This window comes from Rhopilema esculentum, chromosome 7 (assembly GCF_057945365.1).
Source record: "Rhopilema esculentum isolate cy_ngs chromosome 7, ASM5794536v1, whole genome shotgun sequence".
NCBI classification, from domain to species: Eukaryota; Metazoa; Cnidaria; class Scyphozoa; order Rhizostomeae; family Rhizostomatidae; genus Rhopilema; species Rhopilema esculentum.
In genome coordinates this window covers 6,682,610-6,701,777 of record NC_142821.1, presented here as the reverse complement: position 1 = coordinate 6,701,777, position 19,168 = coordinate 6,682,610, and the positions used below count along the sequence as shown (strand labels likewise).

The following is a 19,168-nucleotide window of genomic DNA, read 5'->3' as shown; positions in this document are numbered from 1 at the left end:
TATCCAGATAGTTGTAAGATTCTTGAGATTAATCCCGGATAATCCTAGCAGAAACGCGAGAATAGTCTTCAAAACCCGTGCTTTCCATGTTTGCCGTTGTCTCAATTTTCCTTGTTTCAACATAGACAGTAATTCAATCAAGCTGTACACGAAACTGTTACAGGGCAATAAAACTTTATACTCAAAATGTTCATGGAATGATCAAGGTAAGAACGTTTGTTAATTAAAACACTTGTAGTTAGATTCTTATCTGGAATCCAAGTAGGATAGTTATATATCCTCAATGAATTCAGAGCGGTATATATGTATCGAGTACGTTGATGTGAGTTACAGTTGTCAAGCGTTTTTCTTGGCTCGTTTTCTTATATCGTTCTTGCCGAACAAAACTACCACCCAAGTGACAGATGTCTTGCTTTCATACTATATATTTTCGGCTGGGCCTTTATCAGCGCTTTAACTCTATATTTGATGTTCTTTTATCATTAGATGTTGTGTTACAAGATTTTCCTTGATTATTTGTTAATATCTTATATGCTTACAAATAACTTGTTTAATGAGACTCCTCCGAACAATTTCCACCGTTTTTTTTACTCTGAGAAGTCACCAATTGAGATTTATCACCGAGTCAAGCAAAAATTGGCGGTTATACGGCCAACGACTTTAAAAAGGTCATTGATAACATCGCGCCCGAATTGCGTACCGCACCCAGACCACGCCCTATTTCCATTGTTTTTGAGGATTTTTTCCAAGCTTGAATTATTGGCTAGAGGAAGAATAAGCACTTTTCTAGGCTCTATTTCTTTTTTCTGAGTTCTTGTTAGCTGTTTTTATGGTATGTTACGTCATTGAGTTTCATCGATTTGCATCAACCCTAACAAAAAGCAATCTTGATAACTATTTCATCCATAAGACTGTCTCATTAAGGGAGTATTTTTTGTGATCTGTCACATGACAAAGAATGTACGATACCCTTTACTATGGTCAACCAACTTGGTATACTGTAAGGTCAGGTTTAAAATTTCTCAGCCTTGACTTACATTGTTGGGGTTAAAATTGAAGAGCTGTGAGTGATGACCATAATAGGGTTATAGATCTCTAGGTTTCACCAAAGCTTTTTATCTAATAAAGACAATTTTTAGCCACGTTAAACTGTATAACGGGAACAAGTTACTCCTCTTATTGTACATTTAAATCAGGGCCAATTATTTGTATTGAAGTTCGATATATCAACAAATAAGGACCAACAACACAATAATTTGCTTTCCCCTCCGCTTTTCTGGCCTTTTCATTATTTACATATACTAAGTTATACAAATAAAATTTCCCTTCCAAAAACTCGATGCTAAAAACTCTGATTTCATCTCTCTGTTATTTCCCTTTACACTATTCATATTTATTGTTTTCCATACCACATATAACGCATATTTAATGCCTCTAGAATCTAACTTTTCCTTACTTAATGCTCCTTTACATTTTCATCAAAAATTCTTCTTTAGTTGACTGTTTCCTCCATTTTCGTATATCAGTCAGAAACCTTTTTCTAAAACTGACTGAAATATTGGAGATGTGAGAGGACTGGAAACCAATTATGCGCTCTTAGAGACTGGTGAGGAACACTGAAGAAAGGAGTGGTAGTAGTTGTAAACATGAGTTGCAGAAGTTAGAGTTTAGAAAGGCAGTATTAGAGACATGCTGTAATTTAGTGGGGGGGGGGGGGTACTTGGTTTTGACAATATTAGTGAAAAGCAATCGATGAGGGAGGAACTGCATTTTGCATTAGTTTTTTAGTTGTATTTTGAAACATTGCTGCATTCATGTCACTTCATCTTAAAACAATTATAGTTACTATCCAAATCATTATAATTGACAAGACAATAATCATAATCATGATCAAAACTGCTACGGTCATTATCATCATCACCTTCAATGTCAAAGTAGCAATCATAATTAAAATTTTCATAATTGTCAACATCATATCTTTTGTCTCAACCTTTACAATCGCCACGATCATTGTTTTGGTAGCAATAATCACCATAATCAATAATCACCATAATCAAGGGAAGTCACATGACCATCATTGTAATCATCATACATACGTCATCATCGCCATCATCATAAACATTTTCAAGATCACGTAAAAAAGCTACAGTTAAAGAAGTAATAATAATAATCATCATCATCAATGTGTACTTATGACTTGGTAAAGAAGGACTGGCAAAGTTCTATAAAAACAGGTTGTCGAAACTTCAGCATAACATTTTTCATTCGCAAACTTTCCCATCGTGTTAAGTGTGCATAGCCACTGTGAGACAGATTTACGGATTTACGTCACCACACAATATCAACCAAATCCTGAAGGAGATAAATCAACTGCTTCTTTTTGCTTTCCTAATTTATAATGCGATTTTTCTTTGTATACTCATTATATTGAGAGACGTGATCTTTGTTTTTAAGACACTAACATGATTTGTTTAATGGATTTGAAGGTCTTGGAGTTGGTGTTTTCTTTTGAGTCTCGTCTATTGTCCTTTTATTCTTCTCGATAGTGGGTAAGCGAAGAATTCGAGGCATCTGCCTTTTGCATTGCATCTGTTTTTTATTGCAGGAAAACTATCATCTGACAAGGGGCAAGACTATCTTCTTTGAAGCTATCATTTGCACACCCAGTTGCTTGTATGTGTTTGTTTTCGCTATTAAATCTCAAACTGATTATTTTTGAATCCTATCCCTTAGTTTATAAAACTTAAAAACAAAGGGGATGAAATTGATCCTTCCATCTCTTTGTTCTCCCCTGTTATGCAAATTTGAACCAAGGTCTGCTTTTGACCTTTTATAACATCTTTGATTTCTTTATAGACCGGTTTATGCAATTCAGTGGAAGCACATTATTACTCGAGCTTTTGGATACGCTGTCGTTAGTCAAAGCTTAGGGCCAAAGATGTCTTCTATTGTACGATCAAGGTAAGAGGGTGAATACTTTTCTCTTGTGAGATGATGTTTTTAGCTGCATAAAGGCTACTTATCTTTATAGAAGAACGTTAATTCCATAAAACCAGGCTGTTTTTTAATATATGTTTCAGAAGAGTGGATTCCCTTACATGATCGCCCGTGGTTGGAAATTCATTTGGCATCAATTTGAACAATCTTGTTACCTTTTACCGCTTTTTGTGTCGGTATTTCAATTGAATCAAATACGGTTCTTATACAATTCGCTAGACAAAGATGTGCTAACCTGGCTTGATGCACTGAATACCAAACAATCTCTTTTCCTACCCTGTATTGGATTGAGGGTTTTTTCCAGTCACTAACCTTGCATAAATGTTACCAATATAAAGATATTTTAAATCTTATGTAAACTGTTCTAGCTCTCCGTGAAAACTCTGCAGGCTGTTTTAGCGAATTTCAGATAGACTGCAATATCAGTCAATGGGAAATATTGTTAAACCTGTTAGGTCTTGTCTTACCTGATTCTCAGATTATTGAGTGAAAAGCACCAACCTTTAAATTAGATGATATGGTAACTGTTTTAAAGAGCCGTTAAAATTTTTCTAAGACTGGAATTAACCACAAGATACATTATGCTGTGCGATAAAGACGTACTTTTGTGTCCAAATCAATCAGCTATCAAGGTGCCGTTCTTCACATTTTCTTCAGGGCCTTGAGGCTGGTACTGTGAAGGCTTTAAAGTCAACACATCGTTCTCATTAATTTGATTTTTCAAAAGTTCCTTTATGGTTTGTTGCACAGTATTCCAAAATAAGAAGAATACATGTGCGAAATAGCAAGTTTAACGAAATCCACATAGCGATAGGTTATATGCCTTCAACAGGAGTAATATTAACCAAACCCTCCATCCTTTGAAAGTCCTTTTCAACCAGCACCCTATCTGTAGTAAGCTACAAGCCTTTTGCAAACCTGGAAACTTTTTTTGTTGCTCAATGCAGGGACCTGAGAATTCTTTGAAAGGAAATGTAATTAACAAAACATAGGTTCATATCCATGCTCAGCTTATATCACACGCAGTCTCAATAAAATGAGCTTTATCTCAAGCAAAAAGTAGTTTTAGATTTTGAAAAGTGTAAAAGAAAGATTGCGAAACTGGAACCTTTCCATTCGAAATCATATTAAGACATATAGGTGAATGTAGCTTTGTGCTTTATTGGTGAATATAGCTTTGTACTATTAGATTGTCAATCATGACGTGAAATGTCAATCGAATCTTTGATCTTGGATATAATGGCTGGAAAGCTTTTTTTCTTTCTTTCTTTCAAGGCTTAATCTCCTTTAGCTCTCTGCTGACACTTGGCAGATTTTCTTGACGAGCTGAGGATAATTTTTCTAGGGTTCAATTGCAGTTGCAATTATCGAAAAACAAATATTGGAAGGGGAAGGTCGTTTAATTCTCTTGGTGTATGCTAAGCACAAGGAAAGTTTTAATACTGACAAACTCATTCAATTTGAATAAATAATTCAGCAGTAACACGTTTGGACAAATAACTTGCATCATTTCATCATAGTCTACGATTCTATATTGCTTGTAAACCAAAGATTTGCCTTAGGACAGTTTTTGCCTTGGCGTAGAGGCCTTAACCTTGGTGTTAATTCGTTTCCTTTATAAACTTTTAATTCACTGAAAGGAAAACCTAGATACCAATAAAAAGCAAGACGAGGACAAGGTTGAAAAAATAATTCACCGACCCTCTATTATCTATTTTTAGGTAGCAAAAATACCCAACAAATACCCAACACAAATTGACTCTAAGACATGTAAATGAACGTTCGTGGTGATATGGTTATCATCAAAAAGCTCGAAATTTTCTTATCGTCTCATCAGACATTGATTATCTCTTTTCTATGGTCCTTTTAACTTAAACGTAGTTAATGATAGTGTTGCCAATGGAGACCATTCATGAAGCAGCGACTTTGATAACAGTACGCTTTGACATTGTTTTCACAAATCCACATACAAATCGTTCTTATTATTTCCCAGACCTGACTTTGATAAAGGTGACATAGCATTGTATTGAATGAAACTAAGGATTTATCGTCTAACAGAAATGTGCTCTGCCAGTGAAACCAGAGCCAGTGCCTCTTTTTGTATTTGGAGATACCCAACACTTCTGACCAGAAGGCTGCAAAGAAAACTACCCTTTGAACTGCTCAAAATGTCGATGTACTTATCCAAAGTTTTGTTTCATAGAAAAATGATAAGAAGGGGCAAATAATTACATTAAACTTGTCTTAATAACCTCTTTTTTATAGTTATCATTAACAAAAGCTTATCTCTAGAATATTCTATAGTATTTAAATGGTTGAGGCTTTTTTAAGGCAAAGGTGAATCGTGTTGGTAAAAATACAGACCGCACTTTTAATAACCCTTTTAACCGAAAGGCATATTGCAAATATATAAACAGGCTGATGAAAAAGGTCCTTTGCCTGCTGGGTGACAAATTCAAATGAATACTGAAAAACCTGTGGGTGCCTATTTGAAATAGAATTTGCGAAGAGACAACTCAGTTCTGGGGTACAGTCTGGTGTGAAGCTTCGAGGTCACAGAAAGGAGACTTTGTTATGCAAAGTTTGATTGAGATGAACGCAAGCTTGCTGTTAAATTTTCCCAATTGCTAACAGTGTTTATTTTATTTTTACGTTTTGCCCAAGATTCCTGTACCCTTGCTATAATTTTTTTGTCGTTTTAGTTATTCGTCGAGGCAGACTAAAACCGTTGGTGGCGTAACTCGAACAGAGGAAAAGAAAGTTTTAGAAACAAGGTCAGGGAAGGAGGGTACGAGAAAAGAAGAGCAAACTGTAACTGTGAAGAAAGATGGCTCGAAAATATCAGAATCTAAAACAACAAAAGAGCAGAAGATCCCAGGAACAGGCAGCAGATTTGGACAAAAAGCATTAAAAGATGCTAATGATAATACGATTGGAGTAAAACTTCAAAAAGATACTTCAAAAAAACCGGATGCAAAGGAGAAGTCAAAGGGGGCAGAGGCTGCTGTCGACTTGAAAGCAGAAGTTGCAAAGAGAAGGCAAAGTAAGCTTTTTACATTGATTGTTGTTTGTGGCAAGGGGGCGGGTATCTGTTGTTTTGCGGGGTTTTTATAAGGAAAAATGAGCCCTGTTTAGAATGTGCCGTGAAGATGCACTTTGTCTGTAAGTTTTTCCACCTTACAATGCATCTAACTTTTTCTCACGCTGGCCACCAAATACCACAATATTCTTGCATGTGTGGTGAGTTTAATGTGACATTTTGTTTTTCATTTCTTTGTATAGAAACGGCTATAAGCATTGAGCAGAGAATGATGGAACAAAGGCAGCGAAAGGCAACTGATCAGAAGAAGCGAATCCAGGGACGCCAGGCGTTCAAGGCCCAGCTGGAGGCAAACGCCCCAGTGCGAAGGTGAATTTAGCTGTTTAGTTGAAAGTAAAGCCCGTATATAAATTGAATCACACTTTTTTGGGAAAAGAACACGGTTAAGTAAACAACACTGAAATGATGCATAATCAAAAGACGTGGTCTAAAGGACTTTCCTTGTGCTACCCCCATTACCCTGCCCCAAACCCCCTACATCACAACAGTAAGCCAACCCACTGTTCAACGTAAATTTAGTGGAAGTGGATTGGAATATAACTTTGTTTGAGAGCTTGCAGACAGTTTTTATAGAGTGGAGTAGTTTAGGGATTCAGACTTGTGCAAAGGATGGCTTGAAAAAAGACGACTGAAGTTTCCTTTTTTCTACAAAATAGCCCAATGCGAAAGTGCTGTATTTCCTATGCTATATTGCAATGCTAATAATGTTATTATAATTTTTTATGGATGCATTCTGTACAATTGCCTGCAAGCCTTATCTGAGTGTGCAACAGTCCTAACAAAATACCCTTAGAATGCTCTAATTCTCAAGTGTTGTTTTGGAATTGCTTTATTTCCGATAGAAAAGAACAAGACCCTTCTCCCGAAAACAATGTTGGTTGCAGAGTTGTCATAGCTATGGGACAGGATTCAATTGGGCATTACCAAACTTTTTGATTTTACATAAAAAAGCATTGTTGGGATGAGAGTGGGGATGCAATAAAATGTGCAAAAATTTAGAGTAGTATACAATAACTTTTGTCAAGGATTGTGTTTTAGGAAATTTGGTACAAAGTTGTGGGGTGAGGCTTAGTTCTTTAATTCTTCTGACGGGAGCTACAATATCAGCATCGTTTTTTAGTTAACGGGGCTTCCAGCTTATTCATTGCCATATAAACTCTGTCAATTTTTCAATGTCAAATCAAGTAGTTGTTTGCTCATCTTTCAGTTCTATCCTTTTGTATCTTCAGTGGGCCAAAAAAGGCATCTTTTCGTGGTAATGGAGATTCGAATATAGACAGGTTGTTACGATGGACCCAGAATCGGACTAACTCTTATCCAGTAAGTTTCATTTATCATAATTGACAGTTTCGATCTATCAGGTTTCACTAAGATTAACTTTGGTCTAAAATGATCCAGTTTATAAATCCAGTGTGACACCTGTATTATATATTCCAATAAAATTTATCTGCGAAATTGTAAGTAGCTTCTCTCGCACCTTTGTGCTGTGAAAAAAATCTGGAAAATGGCATTGAAAAAAGAAAACATTTCACAACATACTACTAAAAGCTTTTTCGTCTGACACTCCTCAGAGTATAAAACGTCAGAGTAATGGGCCTTTAATGACAATTCGTTAATGACATCGCAAGATACCATCCAAAATTCGGCTTAAATACTTCTTGGTTCTTATCCTCAAGGTTGATACCCTTCCTTCTAACTATTTTTTTGTAAAAATTTTACTAGTAAAACATTTGTAAATATAGATGAGTCATTCCACTTTCTAATGTCTAGGGCGTGGAGGTAACCGATTTTAGCTCGAGTTGGGCTGATGGCTTGGCCCTGTGTGCGTTACTGAATTCTCTTTGCCCTGGCGAATTCCCTTTGGATCAAATGTCCGAAGATGACAGAAAAACCAACTTGGATGTTGCGTTTAAATTTGCAGAGTGAGTATGGTACTTGAAAGTTGTTTTGTTACAACATCGTAGGATCATTGAAAAGTATGCCTGAGACTTTTAATTTCACTTGCAGAACTATATAAGTTTGGGATTGTCTAATGCATTGGGATACTCTCGATGAGCATTAAATGCTGGCTGTTTGAGGTCTCTAATTATTGCTAGATCTTATAGCTGACAAGTTTGCTTTGATTGTAGAGAGCAGGGCGTGCCACCTTTGCTGGAGACCGAAGATATTTTGAGATCAAAAAACCCGGAACCAAAATCGATGATTACCTATCTACATACCATATACAAAGTGCTAGTGGCTGATAAAGCAGAACAAGATAAAAAAGAGAAAGAGGAAAAGGAACAGAATGAAAAGGATGAAGATGATTCAAAATAATTTTCATACTCATGCATTAATTTTCGAACGTATATTATTTTTCGAAATTCCCATTCCAGAATGAACGATTATTGCGGTTTTCGACATTGTAAATATTGTAGACTTTAAATTGGCTTTAAACCCAATTTTAAAGTTTTGTCAGATGGAGGAATTAATACTCTACCCTCTAAGGATTTAAATATTTATACTTAATTAAAATGAGTGCTAGGACGTTATAAGAGCATAGTCACCTGATTATGAAATTCAACATTTCATTTTCATCTTATCGTACAGAAAAAATTACTGCATAGACATGGCAACAACAATTATAATACATTTGTGAAACCCAATGGCCTATCTCCCTGAAGCGTTTCCAAAGATATTTCATTGAATGGACTCATGACAGGTTTTCAAAAGTTATGTACAGCAGTTATATTCACGTGCATAATATGCAGTAGCTTTTTTGGAGTATGTATTCATAGTCATAAATGGCACTTGATTATCTTAACGAAAGCTGCACTGCATTGCCTGGGTGTTGATTGTTGAATCAATACGTTTGCTTATAATTTCGGAAACTTAAACATGTAATATGATTTTATCATGATATCAAGCTACATCTGTTCACCTTATTGAGCGTCAAACTTGTCAGTATTTACCAACAGCTCGACTGCTCGAAATGGGGGTAGTTGCAAATTTTGACATACATGACTTAACCGAAAACTTCCTCACTTTTCAAAAACTTTCACCCAAAACCTCTGATTGCCCAAAAGACAAAAATATATGTTAAAATGATATTTTTAGAGGAACTTTGTAGCCTTCAATAGGCCAGAAGTTGTGAGGCGTATCTAATATTTAAAAAATTGCAGTACTTCTCTTTATATTAATGTGCGTTTTACTGTCTCTATAAATAATATGATTAATTGCCTTACTAAATGCCTTGCGGTATTACTATTTTTCATTATTATTGTTAATGCAGACCTACACAATATAAACCTTCTTACTTCATTTCAAGTACCATTAGCAATGCACATCTTGATATCTGAGAAAGGTGAAAATAGTAAAGAACTTATCGATTTGCCCTGACCACTTCACCCCTAAACGCACATCAGGAGTGGAAAAAATCACTTTCATGTGGATCCTGTTTCTGAATTTAAGCTTGTTTTTTATAATTAATGGGTCTTTGAATAAAGTGAAGTTTTTCTGGGCACCAAAATATTGATCAGGCATCCCTTGTAACAATGGTTGCCAAATACTAGTCAGAAAAACAGAGGTTGCCCTTGTAATAAATGAATATTTTTATTTTTATTTTCCAAATTCAAGTGGACTGATCCCACTCCCCCGTAAAAAATTGCAAATGAAGATGAACATTTCGCTAAACATCTGAGATACTGTTCCGCTCCCACCTTCATTTGTCGTCATTTTCTTGTCGGAATCCAACATTGCATATTGAGGGAAAAGATGATGAGGGTGCTCCGACATATTGGTAAGCAATGTAGTCCGCTGTTGATACATAATGCCAAGAACATATACTTCACAACTTTTTATCCATAATGGCATCATTCAAGAAAAGGAGGCCACAGTTTTTCATTCTTATTTTCGTAAGGAAAACACCATATCGATAAAGATATTTAATTCCTTCTGTTTATCAGCATTCGTTAGAGGAAATAAGGTACTTTATGAGGCCCCCTAGAGTTCGGGTTTCTTGGCATGATATGTCCCCTTGCTCTCCCCTCTCGTCGGGCTGGCAATATCCAGCACTTACGCCAGCGTCTCAATTGAGTAGCAAGCCCCTTTCCTTTGAACTACAACCCTCTGTTAAAAAATCTATTTTTTCCTCGATTACATAATTACTGCTGTTTCTGAGAAGCAGAATGGTTCTTTCTCAAATGTTCGAGAAGTGTATAAAGCCTGCAGTGTCATCATGTGGCAGCATAGCAACACCCAATAGGAAAGAGGTTGATGGTATCACGTGACTTAATTTATAAACCTCGTTTTCAAAATGAAAGTAATCTGAATTTAGTTCGAAATTTAAGGAGTTCCACAGAAGTTTTCTGTGGCAAATTAATAACAGTTTGCAGTGTGCTTTAAAGAATTTGGTCCTTAATCTACAGAGAAGACGCACGAGACAGTTAGTTTACAAAGTGATTAGGAAAAACTGAGGTGAGTAAAGCGGGTTTTATTTCTCAACACAATCTGAAACAGTCGTTTTTAGGCCATCATACCAAGTATTTTTAACCTGTGTGGGGATTTCACGGAAAATTCCAAACTGAGTTTTTAGTAACCTATCCAATATCAAATTGTCACATAAATCAGAACTTTTTGGCTTTCAAAGAACCTCACCGTGGCAAATGAACGTTTATTTTATTTTCCGTCAATAGGTAGTTTGACTCCAGTCTCCTTCAACAAACACGTATGAGCGTGACGTAGTTCCTTCGACTGACTGTCAGCTTTCTCGTTAGATCAAAATTATTGCATCGTAGTTTCCTAACAAAAAAATATCAATCCCAGAATAGTTCTTAATTATTCTGATAGACCAATTAGTCATTCTGAAGAACTTTGGTGTGCATCGAAACATCGATGTTTAATTATCTATCCATAATCAGAGAGTCTTATTTAATATGTGGAAAATACATGGTCGGAGATGAGACGATTTTCCTGCTACATGTATTATTCTAACAAAACTAACTTTCAAGTTAATCTACTTATATGGAAAATATAATTTCCTGAAAAAGGATGAGTTAGATCCTATGATAATACAATGTGATGAAATGGAGAAGAAAAGGGGAAGCTGTGTTAGCATGACTTAGATGAATGAAGCTGTAAACAATGATAGAGGGAATGGTTAATGGTATGTGATGCTGTGAGTGACAAAGGGGATGTTGCGGTGATGATGTGCTTAATGAATGAGTAGATAGTGAATGGAAAATGGCCTAAGCATAGTTACCACAACCTGAAATCTGAATTTCAGTCAACACCCCCACAATACCCCACAACAAACGTTGTGCCAATTATTTATGTGGTTAGCTTTTCTAGCAAATCAAACAAGCAGCTTTTCTTTACTTAGACCAGCTTTTCTTTCTTTTTTTTTAAAAAAAAGCTTAAACCTCTTTTTTCTTGAAAGCAAATCATCATATAAATTCTCTCTTATTTTAAAAAGATAAGGTTTCTTATGATTACATAAGTAGGAGGCAAACCATAGCAACTTAGAACTGACCTGTTCTAAACACCTAAACATGCACAGCTCTGTCTGTACGGCATCTCAAGCACTATGCAAGAGACAAGTTGAAAGCAATCTTCTTTAGTTCTGTTATAAATATAAGCTCACTCTGCTGATTTTACAAAAAGATATTCAAAACTTGATAATATTATCTTGATATTATTATCTTGAATGATTTGAAAATCAAATATAGCATTCTATTGTTCAATAATAATATTTGCCATACTACAACAGAAAAACCGTTAAACAAAAAGTTTTTGCATTTTATCAGTTATGTGCAAGATATTTGCTTTATATTCAGTCAATTTTGCAATGTTTTGGCTGTATATTCCAGTCCAATGGTGTCATTAAATATTCCTAGCCATAGCATTGTATATATCTGTCAGCATGTATTGTAATGTATCACACAGTCTTTAGTTAATTTTTGCATGTATCACTATTGTAATGGTTTATTGTTGCAAAAATAGGGGTAGCATCAAAAACAGAGTAATGACAACAGCAGTGTAAATGACATCTAAACCACTTTTGTGAAGCGATTTAGCATCATTCTTTAGTAAGAAATCGAACAAACAAATCATTAGACTGTTAGCAACAAGTTTAATTTAGGAATCAAAAATATTACTTTTTGAAAGGTCAAAAATGCTGAAATTTTAATTGGATAGTCTGAAAGCTTTGTTCAATGGGAAGTGAATGATACCCACTTGAGTGACTACAGCATTGTTATTTGCATTTTGAAAGGCGGTGTTCCCAATACACCTTAATATGATAGTTAATATGATAGTTTTCTCCTCAATATGAATTTAGTAATGTTTCTTTTTATAAAGATGATTGTATTCTTTTAAGGACAAAAATGGCAGCTTCAGAATCAGAGGCTGGGGCAACATGCTATTGTAAAAACTGGCAAGTATTATTTGCATGTACTTTTTATATAAGTGTTTATTTCAAGTTGCGTTGTTTTCAAATGCAAAATAAGATTCTTCCTTAACTAATGAGTTTGAATTGTAGCTTTTTATGCAAATTACTTGAATGAGTGTGTTGTCAAGTAGCAGGAAATGGATTGACAACCAGAAATGCTCTTTAACAAGCTGCCTTCATTTTTAAACCAATGGCACCCAAAATATGTATAAACAGATATTTTTATTCCTTCAAGGGATCAGATTGCATCGTTGCATTAAGGCAGAAGTCTTGTTGCTGACTGTGTTATTATGAATGTTATTGTTATTAATTAATTTTTTTATATTGATTAAAATGTTTCTAAAACCATATCAGATAGGTAGCACAAAACCTAGTTTAGCTAGTAAAATAACTCTGCATAACATTAACTTAATTCATTTTCTGTATTTTCATAGCTTTCAAGAAATAACCTAAATATATGCTTGTAACTTTTTTAGCAAACGAGATATACCAGAGCAGAACTTTCAAATGCATGAGATTCACTGCCAGAGAAATTTGAGATTGTGTGCAAAGTGTGATGAGGCTATTCCACGATCAGAAATGGAGGACCACATGGCAGAGTTTCATGCACTTGTCGAATGTAAATGTAAATTGAAGATTGAGAAGGCACAGTTAGAAAAACACGAGGTAAAATTACAAACATTGAAATTCTGACTGGGGCCTCTAGATCTTGTTGGGAATAGGGTGAATAGGGGGAAATACAATTTGATGCCTGTTGCTCAAGATATAGAAGACTTATTGGCAATATATTAGATACATGTAGGCCATTGTTGACATCTGAAAATCTGAAATGGAAAGTGACACTCAAACAATTGTTAAGATTTTCAGAGGTTTAAAATCAGTTTTCTCGTTTTTCTGTTTCAGAAAGAGGATTGTCTGATGCGTATGGTGCCGTGTAAATTTTGCGAAGTATCATTGAAATTTGGAGATATGCCTGACCATGAAAATGCCTGTGGAAGTAGGACTGAAAAGTGTGAGAAATGTGGCAACTATATTATGATAAAATTTTCTATGACGCATGACTGTTCTGCTAGTAAACCGAAGCAAGGAATTCCACCATACCCTGTTTTGCCCAACATAGGATATGATTTTCAGACAAGTGCGAATGGTGCAGATTATAGTTCTTTCATTGATGACTTTTGTATGCAGTCGCATTTCCAGAAATCGTCAGCAGACGAGCCAAGTAGTAGCATATCAGATGACTTGCCAATTCATGGACGTAGAAGAGTAAAACATGATATAAAAGGAAAGAACAAAGATCATTTCGCTAAAAAGGAACCAGCAAGAAATGCTGAGTTTGGAGACCATGTTGCGGCTGACATGCAAGGCCTAAATATCGAAGGAAGAAATATACCTACGAAAGTAGTACGTGTTGGTGACAGGCAAAAGAAAGTAGATCGTAGCAACCGTAGGGTTAGGTCAAATGTCGATCAAGTAGCTGACGTTACTAGAACTAGAAAGGGTAAGGTAGCAACGGATTCGAGTTTTAACATGGACGTTAACAGTCAAAACGGTCTTCAACAGGAAGTAATCCCCAGAGGTAGGAGTACACATAGCAGAGATTTGCCACGTCACAAAGTAGTTGCTGATGGTAGACGGAGATTTGAACTCCCACGTAGGGAAGACAGTGACACTGCGAGTGTCGGTGTCAATAGCAGATTAGCTTCCTTCACAGAATCATCGAATGGTGCCAGACCAAGAGGATCGGCTGAGCAAATTATTCCTATAAACGTAGAGGATGAGCCAGAAGAGTTCTCGTCCATAAGCGTGGCTAGAGATGGTAAGAACTTTTAGTTCTCTAGCATTGCTGTATTTATCTGCGAAATGCTCAGGGAAAGCGCCAAAACGCTATTATTTGGACGAAAGAATTTGAAAATGAATAATATAAAATACAAAACTTATTTTGGATTAAATTTTTTGAACTGTGGGAGGTTAACAACAATCAGGTTCAGAGATTCTGCTGTAAGGCAGGCAATTTATCACCTGTTTCTTACGAAGGACATGATTATTGCAAAACCGAATCTACGCTCTTTAACCTTACTGCTTTGGTGCTTTTCGGATTTTTATGTCACTGCACTTACCTCCTGCTTTTTGCAAATGATATAGCATGGTTTCATAACTTCCCTAGACTCGACTTCTAGAAATTTTGCTGTTTTAGCGATGGTTTATTTTACTCTCTCTGCAGTATAGGTCAGCTCTCTCAGTCTCGCAGACAAGTATTCAAAACATCTTTGAGATTAAATGCGAATTTTTTAGACTAATGGGAATATTTGTTTTGAAGATTGTAAGGCTGTATATTCACCTGCAACCGGGTGCCTCGCGAAATGGCCAGCTCCTTTCTTTTATCCACCATAGAAGTTATCTTGTAGCTCTCTCTGATGGTTTTTGCCAATGTTTCCTAACTGTTTCAGATGCTTGCACTGCAGATAACATTGGCATTGATATTACCAGTGGTTTGGACGAGAGTTTCCAGATTCCATGTGAGATTTGTGATGCCTTGGTATCAGCACACGAGCTTGAGCTTCATCAGGTAAGCAAATTGTTGTGCTATTAATCTCCTTCGAGATACCAAGCATTTATTCTACTCTGGGGAAAGCTTTTTTTCTATGCACGCTTTGCAAGTTTCAAATTGAAGCCAAGCATGCTCCAAAATGCTTTGTTCTAAGCAATGGGCTCTTCAGATGCACAGGCCTAGCTCAATTGAATCATATTTACGTTATACTTTCCTTTGATTCATTGTTATTTTGACCATCTCGTCACTAAAAGGTAACTAGGTCATGTTACTACCGAAAATAATTCTTGCTTTCAAGTAAAATAACTTTTCCTTGCTTTCTGCTCCAGGAAAACTGTCTAGCTGAACAGCAGAAAGCTCTTAGAACATTTGATACGGGAGTATCTACCAATGTGGAGAAGACAGAGAATGTAGAACCAATTGTGATTGATGAAAAAAGCGAAGCTGGTATATTGACTTTTAGTTAACTTCATATTTTTCGTTTTTCCGAGATATTTTCTTAGCTTTAAGAAGATATTCTCTTCGTTGCTTTTTCAGTTCACACAGTGTTGCTGCCATGTTTATTCTTTTCTAGTTTCTTTTGTTTTTTAGGTAACTTTTGCTGAATCTTCTTCATAATCCAGCTATCTTTGAGATCAGTTATGCTACTCGAGAATTCAATGTATTCGTTATCTAATTGATTTTAGATATCTGAGTGACTATAAGAAACATCTTCGTTTTCTTGTTTTCAGATGACGAGCCCTTTATACCTTGTGAATTTTGTGAAGAAGCATTTCCAGTCAGCTCAGTTATTCTACATCAGGTATGAAAATAGCCATACTAAGCTTCTTTTTTAATTGGCATTTTTAAAGAATCTTCTCACGCAATTTCCACGAATTTTCATGCAATTTCTTACGTCTGTCATTTCGAAAGCACTTTTATCCCCTGTGTTTTTCAAAAAGATTGAACTTATGGTATTACGGCACTCGAATCCCACCTATTGAGGTTTTCAAAGCTTACTGTAAAGGATAAACACGTTCTGAACTATGTTTCCTAAACAATTCTGCATATAGATAAGACATCTTAAAGGCAGCCAATGCAGTTTAACATCATGTAGATTGTGTCAAGCTATCCCTACGAGTTTCTTTTTTGTTTGTGAACTACCATCTGATGACTCGGCTATTTTCAGAAAATATGTCTTATAAGTAAAACGGATTCTGTCTGCCAGAAGGTCAAAGCTCCATCAAAATCTTCTCACTTGCCTTTGCAAAATTCCTTGTACTAATCTTTTCGAAACACAAAGCATTCTTTTTTTGGTACTTAATAGATATGTTTTTTCTATACACAGCCATTCTGCAACATGAACCAACAAAGACATGATATGGATGATGACATCACTATTCTAAACAATACTAGTGATCCCACTTCCTTGCCTAATGGCACACCAGATTTTTGGCAGTCTCGTTTGGATCCACTGAGACTTCCCAATGAACAGATTGGCCGCGAAGACCCTTTTCAGATAATAAATTCGCTATCTGACGATTTCTCATTAACCAGGGATACGAGGTTTCCACAGTGGGGAACTACCAGTCAGCCCTTTGGAGGTGCTGATGAAGATGATGTAATGGCGGATGACGTAGTGACTAATGAAGGTTAGCTTTCCGCATCTATTTGAGTACGAAGCAGTCATTTAAAAAAGATATAAAATCATTTTGATTCGTATGGAATTTTCTGTTTTGCTAAAAATCAGTCTGGTATCTGAAAAAAGATCATGACACAGCTCTTGTTCGGCAGAATATAAACTCAACTGTGTAGCAAGAACTGTCCTTATGTTTTAATGAGCTCGTAGTGATTAATTGACATGTTTTAATTAAATTGGCCCAAATAGTTTATGACTCAATTTCTAGGTTAAAACAGGAGGTCTTTAAATCGACATTATCATATCAGTAACGAGTATCTATCTTTGCCTCGACATGCTAGTCAAAGTTTATCATCATATACTCAGCTGGACACTGATGACATATAAACCTTGAATGCAATTTGGGCGAGCATTAGCTTTATAATATATCAAAGAGATTTCGTTTTTCATCAGCTTAAAATTGTATTCTTTTTCTACTTTTGTTTTGTACCCCCTCCTTGAAGGTTGCAATCCTCACAGTCCATGATAGTAGAACTTCGAACACCGTCGTTTTTAAGTTTTATCCTGCTCTTTGCTTTCTTCAGAGCACATCTAGCGTATGTTAGGATTTGATTGTTAGGATTATTCACAGACTTTCAGTTCTATCAGTCCTGGGATTCGAAAGTAATAATAAAGCATTGGTCGAAACCCTATATTTTTGCAGGTGAAGATGATCCTGTCACCTCCACAAGAAGAAGAGGCTGGCCCTATGACGAATTGTAGCTGAAGAAAAAAACCACATTGATAAAAACAGTAGCTTATAAAATATTTTACTACCTAATTTCATGTGAATTTAATATAAATTTTCTCTTTTACCTATCAATTTTAGTTCATTCTCTTGTGTAAATATATACATAGCTTATTCTTGTTGTGTATTAGAATAGAAAATTTCTTGTAAGCCTATGGCTGTATAGAATTCTGAGATAAATAGAAAAAATTGTTTGCTAAACTTCAATTTACGTTTTTGTTGTGTTTATTCACCTGAGTCTTTCATAAAAGGTACCAGTTGTTAGTCTACCTCAAATACTTCATGTAAGTCTCTTTTAATGTTTATATTCTTAAAGGCCATGCTAATGAATGATTTGGAAGTGGTTTAACAGCGTACGCAAAAAGTATAAGAGAATCATGGTTGAAAAATGACGTAAATGTCTTTATAAGAAGGCCTTTCATACTCCACGAGTCGAAAGAGATCAAATTCCCTCCATTAATGGTTCAGAATAGGCCTCTCATTCAGGGCGTAACTTTGCGTCGTTGATTGATATAATAAATTAATGCCAATAAATGAAAATAACTTGGTTTTTTGGCAGCATTTTCAGTTGATAAGACCGTTTTGGTGGCCCTTGGAAGAAGATGCTACGTTATAACTCTTGATCATAGCCCAGTTGGCGACATTATGTTAAGACTGCGAAACATTCTGTTTAAACCTCCGAAACAATCCCACAAAGTATTTCATCCAGCGCTCTTTTAATAGAAGCCTGTTGCATTTCCAACCATCTCGAACGCCCTCAGTTTACACTGGACCGGTCAGAAAAATTCAAAGTTGAACTGCCAGCCGTGCTGGAAGAAAATAGTTAAACTTTGAACCGTTCCGAAAAATTCTAAGCGGGTGGAATCCAGGGGCGTCGTTGGTAGTGACTCTCAAAAGGGGGGCACAGGTTGCAAATTTTCCGATATCAGGTTTACATAAAACCAATGACGTCATCAAGCGCACGCGCACTTTTTAAGACCTGAGAGATGGTGCATATTTTACAGCAGCGTTTGTTATACTTGCAGTTTCCTTCATTTACTGGTTTAAATAAGTCAGTCAGAAAACAGGCAACGTTTTTTTTCGAATTTTCTTTGATAATAATCACCAGTGATCTGTATCTGTAGTTGATAGTAAAATCTAAAGAGTTTAACTGGATGATTTTAAATGTATAAGAAGTTGCCTTAGCTGTGGTGCGTCAGCAAACTTGCTGATCATTTCATCATAACCAATTAACCAACATATTCCCCAAAAAATCTACATATTTGCAATTCAAGGAAAGGAAATCGGAATTATAGCAGTTCTTGGAATTTCAATACGGATCTCTAACAGAAAAAAATTGACAAGTTCATATCTAAATCGAATTAACGTCTTTGTTTAACGACAATATTTAACAAAAACGTTTACTCCAGGAATAATAATTAATATCTTTGTAATGTTAATATGTTTTACCAACAACAGGTTTTTGATGTAGCGGGTTGTTGGGAGGTTGGTCACAAAGCTAGATAATTATTTGGACTACACACTTTTTTTAAAAGGAACCACTTTATAAGGAACCTACATGTAAAAAGCCGAAATAATTAAAGAACTTATACTACTAGAAACGATTACCTAAGGAACTTTTCGATTTCAAAATGTTTATAACTTCAATTATCTAGAACTAAAAAGCTGGTTCCATTCATTTGCAGCCA

The 19,168-nt window shown here is 35.7% G+C and overlaps 2 protein-coding genes across 4 annotated transcripts; both read left to right on the top strand.

Annotated features, from left to right (window-relative positions):
- The first annotated feature begins 4 nt into the window (after positions 1 to 4).
- On the top strand, positions 5 to 9,006 carry LOC135683723 (uncharacterized). 2 transcript variants are annotated; one of them, XM_065199066.2, is made up of 8 exons: positions 122 to 206; positions 2,606 to 2,673; positions 2,857 to 2,961; positions 5,700 to 6,040; positions 6,280 to 6,406; positions 7,327 to 7,417; positions 7,868 to 8,019; positions 8,227 to 9,006. In XM_065199066.2, exons 1-8 carry the CDS (start codon positions 198 to 200, stop codon positions 8,411 to 8,413), a joined length of 1,080 nt encoding a protein of 359 aa, XP_065055138.2. In that variant the 5' UTR covers positions 122 to 197; the 3' UTR covers positions 8,414 to 9,006. The 2 variants fall into 2 exon arrangements, with proteins under 2 accessions (XP_065055139.2, XP_065055138.2); XM_065199067.2 differs by lacking the exon at positions 2,606 to 2,673 and having other exon boundaries at positions 5 to 206.
- Positions 9,007 to 10,387: 1,381 nt separating this feature from the next.
- Positions 10,388 to 17,687, top strand: LOC135683718 (uncharacterized). 2 transcript variants are annotated; one of them, XM_065199062.2, is made up of 9 exons: positions 10,388 to 10,552; positions 12,453 to 12,509; positions 13,001 to 13,190; positions 13,428 to 14,343; positions 14,990 to 15,093; positions 15,405 to 15,522; positions 15,807 to 15,877; positions 16,403 to 16,706; positions 17,397 to 17,687. In XM_065199062.2, the coding sequence occupies exons 2-9, from the start codon at positions 12,460 to 12,462 to the stop codon at positions 17,453 to 17,455; spliced, it is 1,812 nt and encodes a 603-aa protein (XP_065055134.2). In that variant the 5' UTR covers positions 10,388 to 10,552; positions 12,453 to 12,459; the 3' UTR covers positions 17,456 to 17,687. The 2 variants fall into 2 exon arrangements, with proteins under 2 accessions (XP_065055134.2, XP_065055133.2); XM_065199061.2 differs by having other exon boundaries at positions 14,975 to 15,093.
- The last annotated feature ends 1,481 nt before the right edge of the window (positions 17,688 to 19,168 follow it).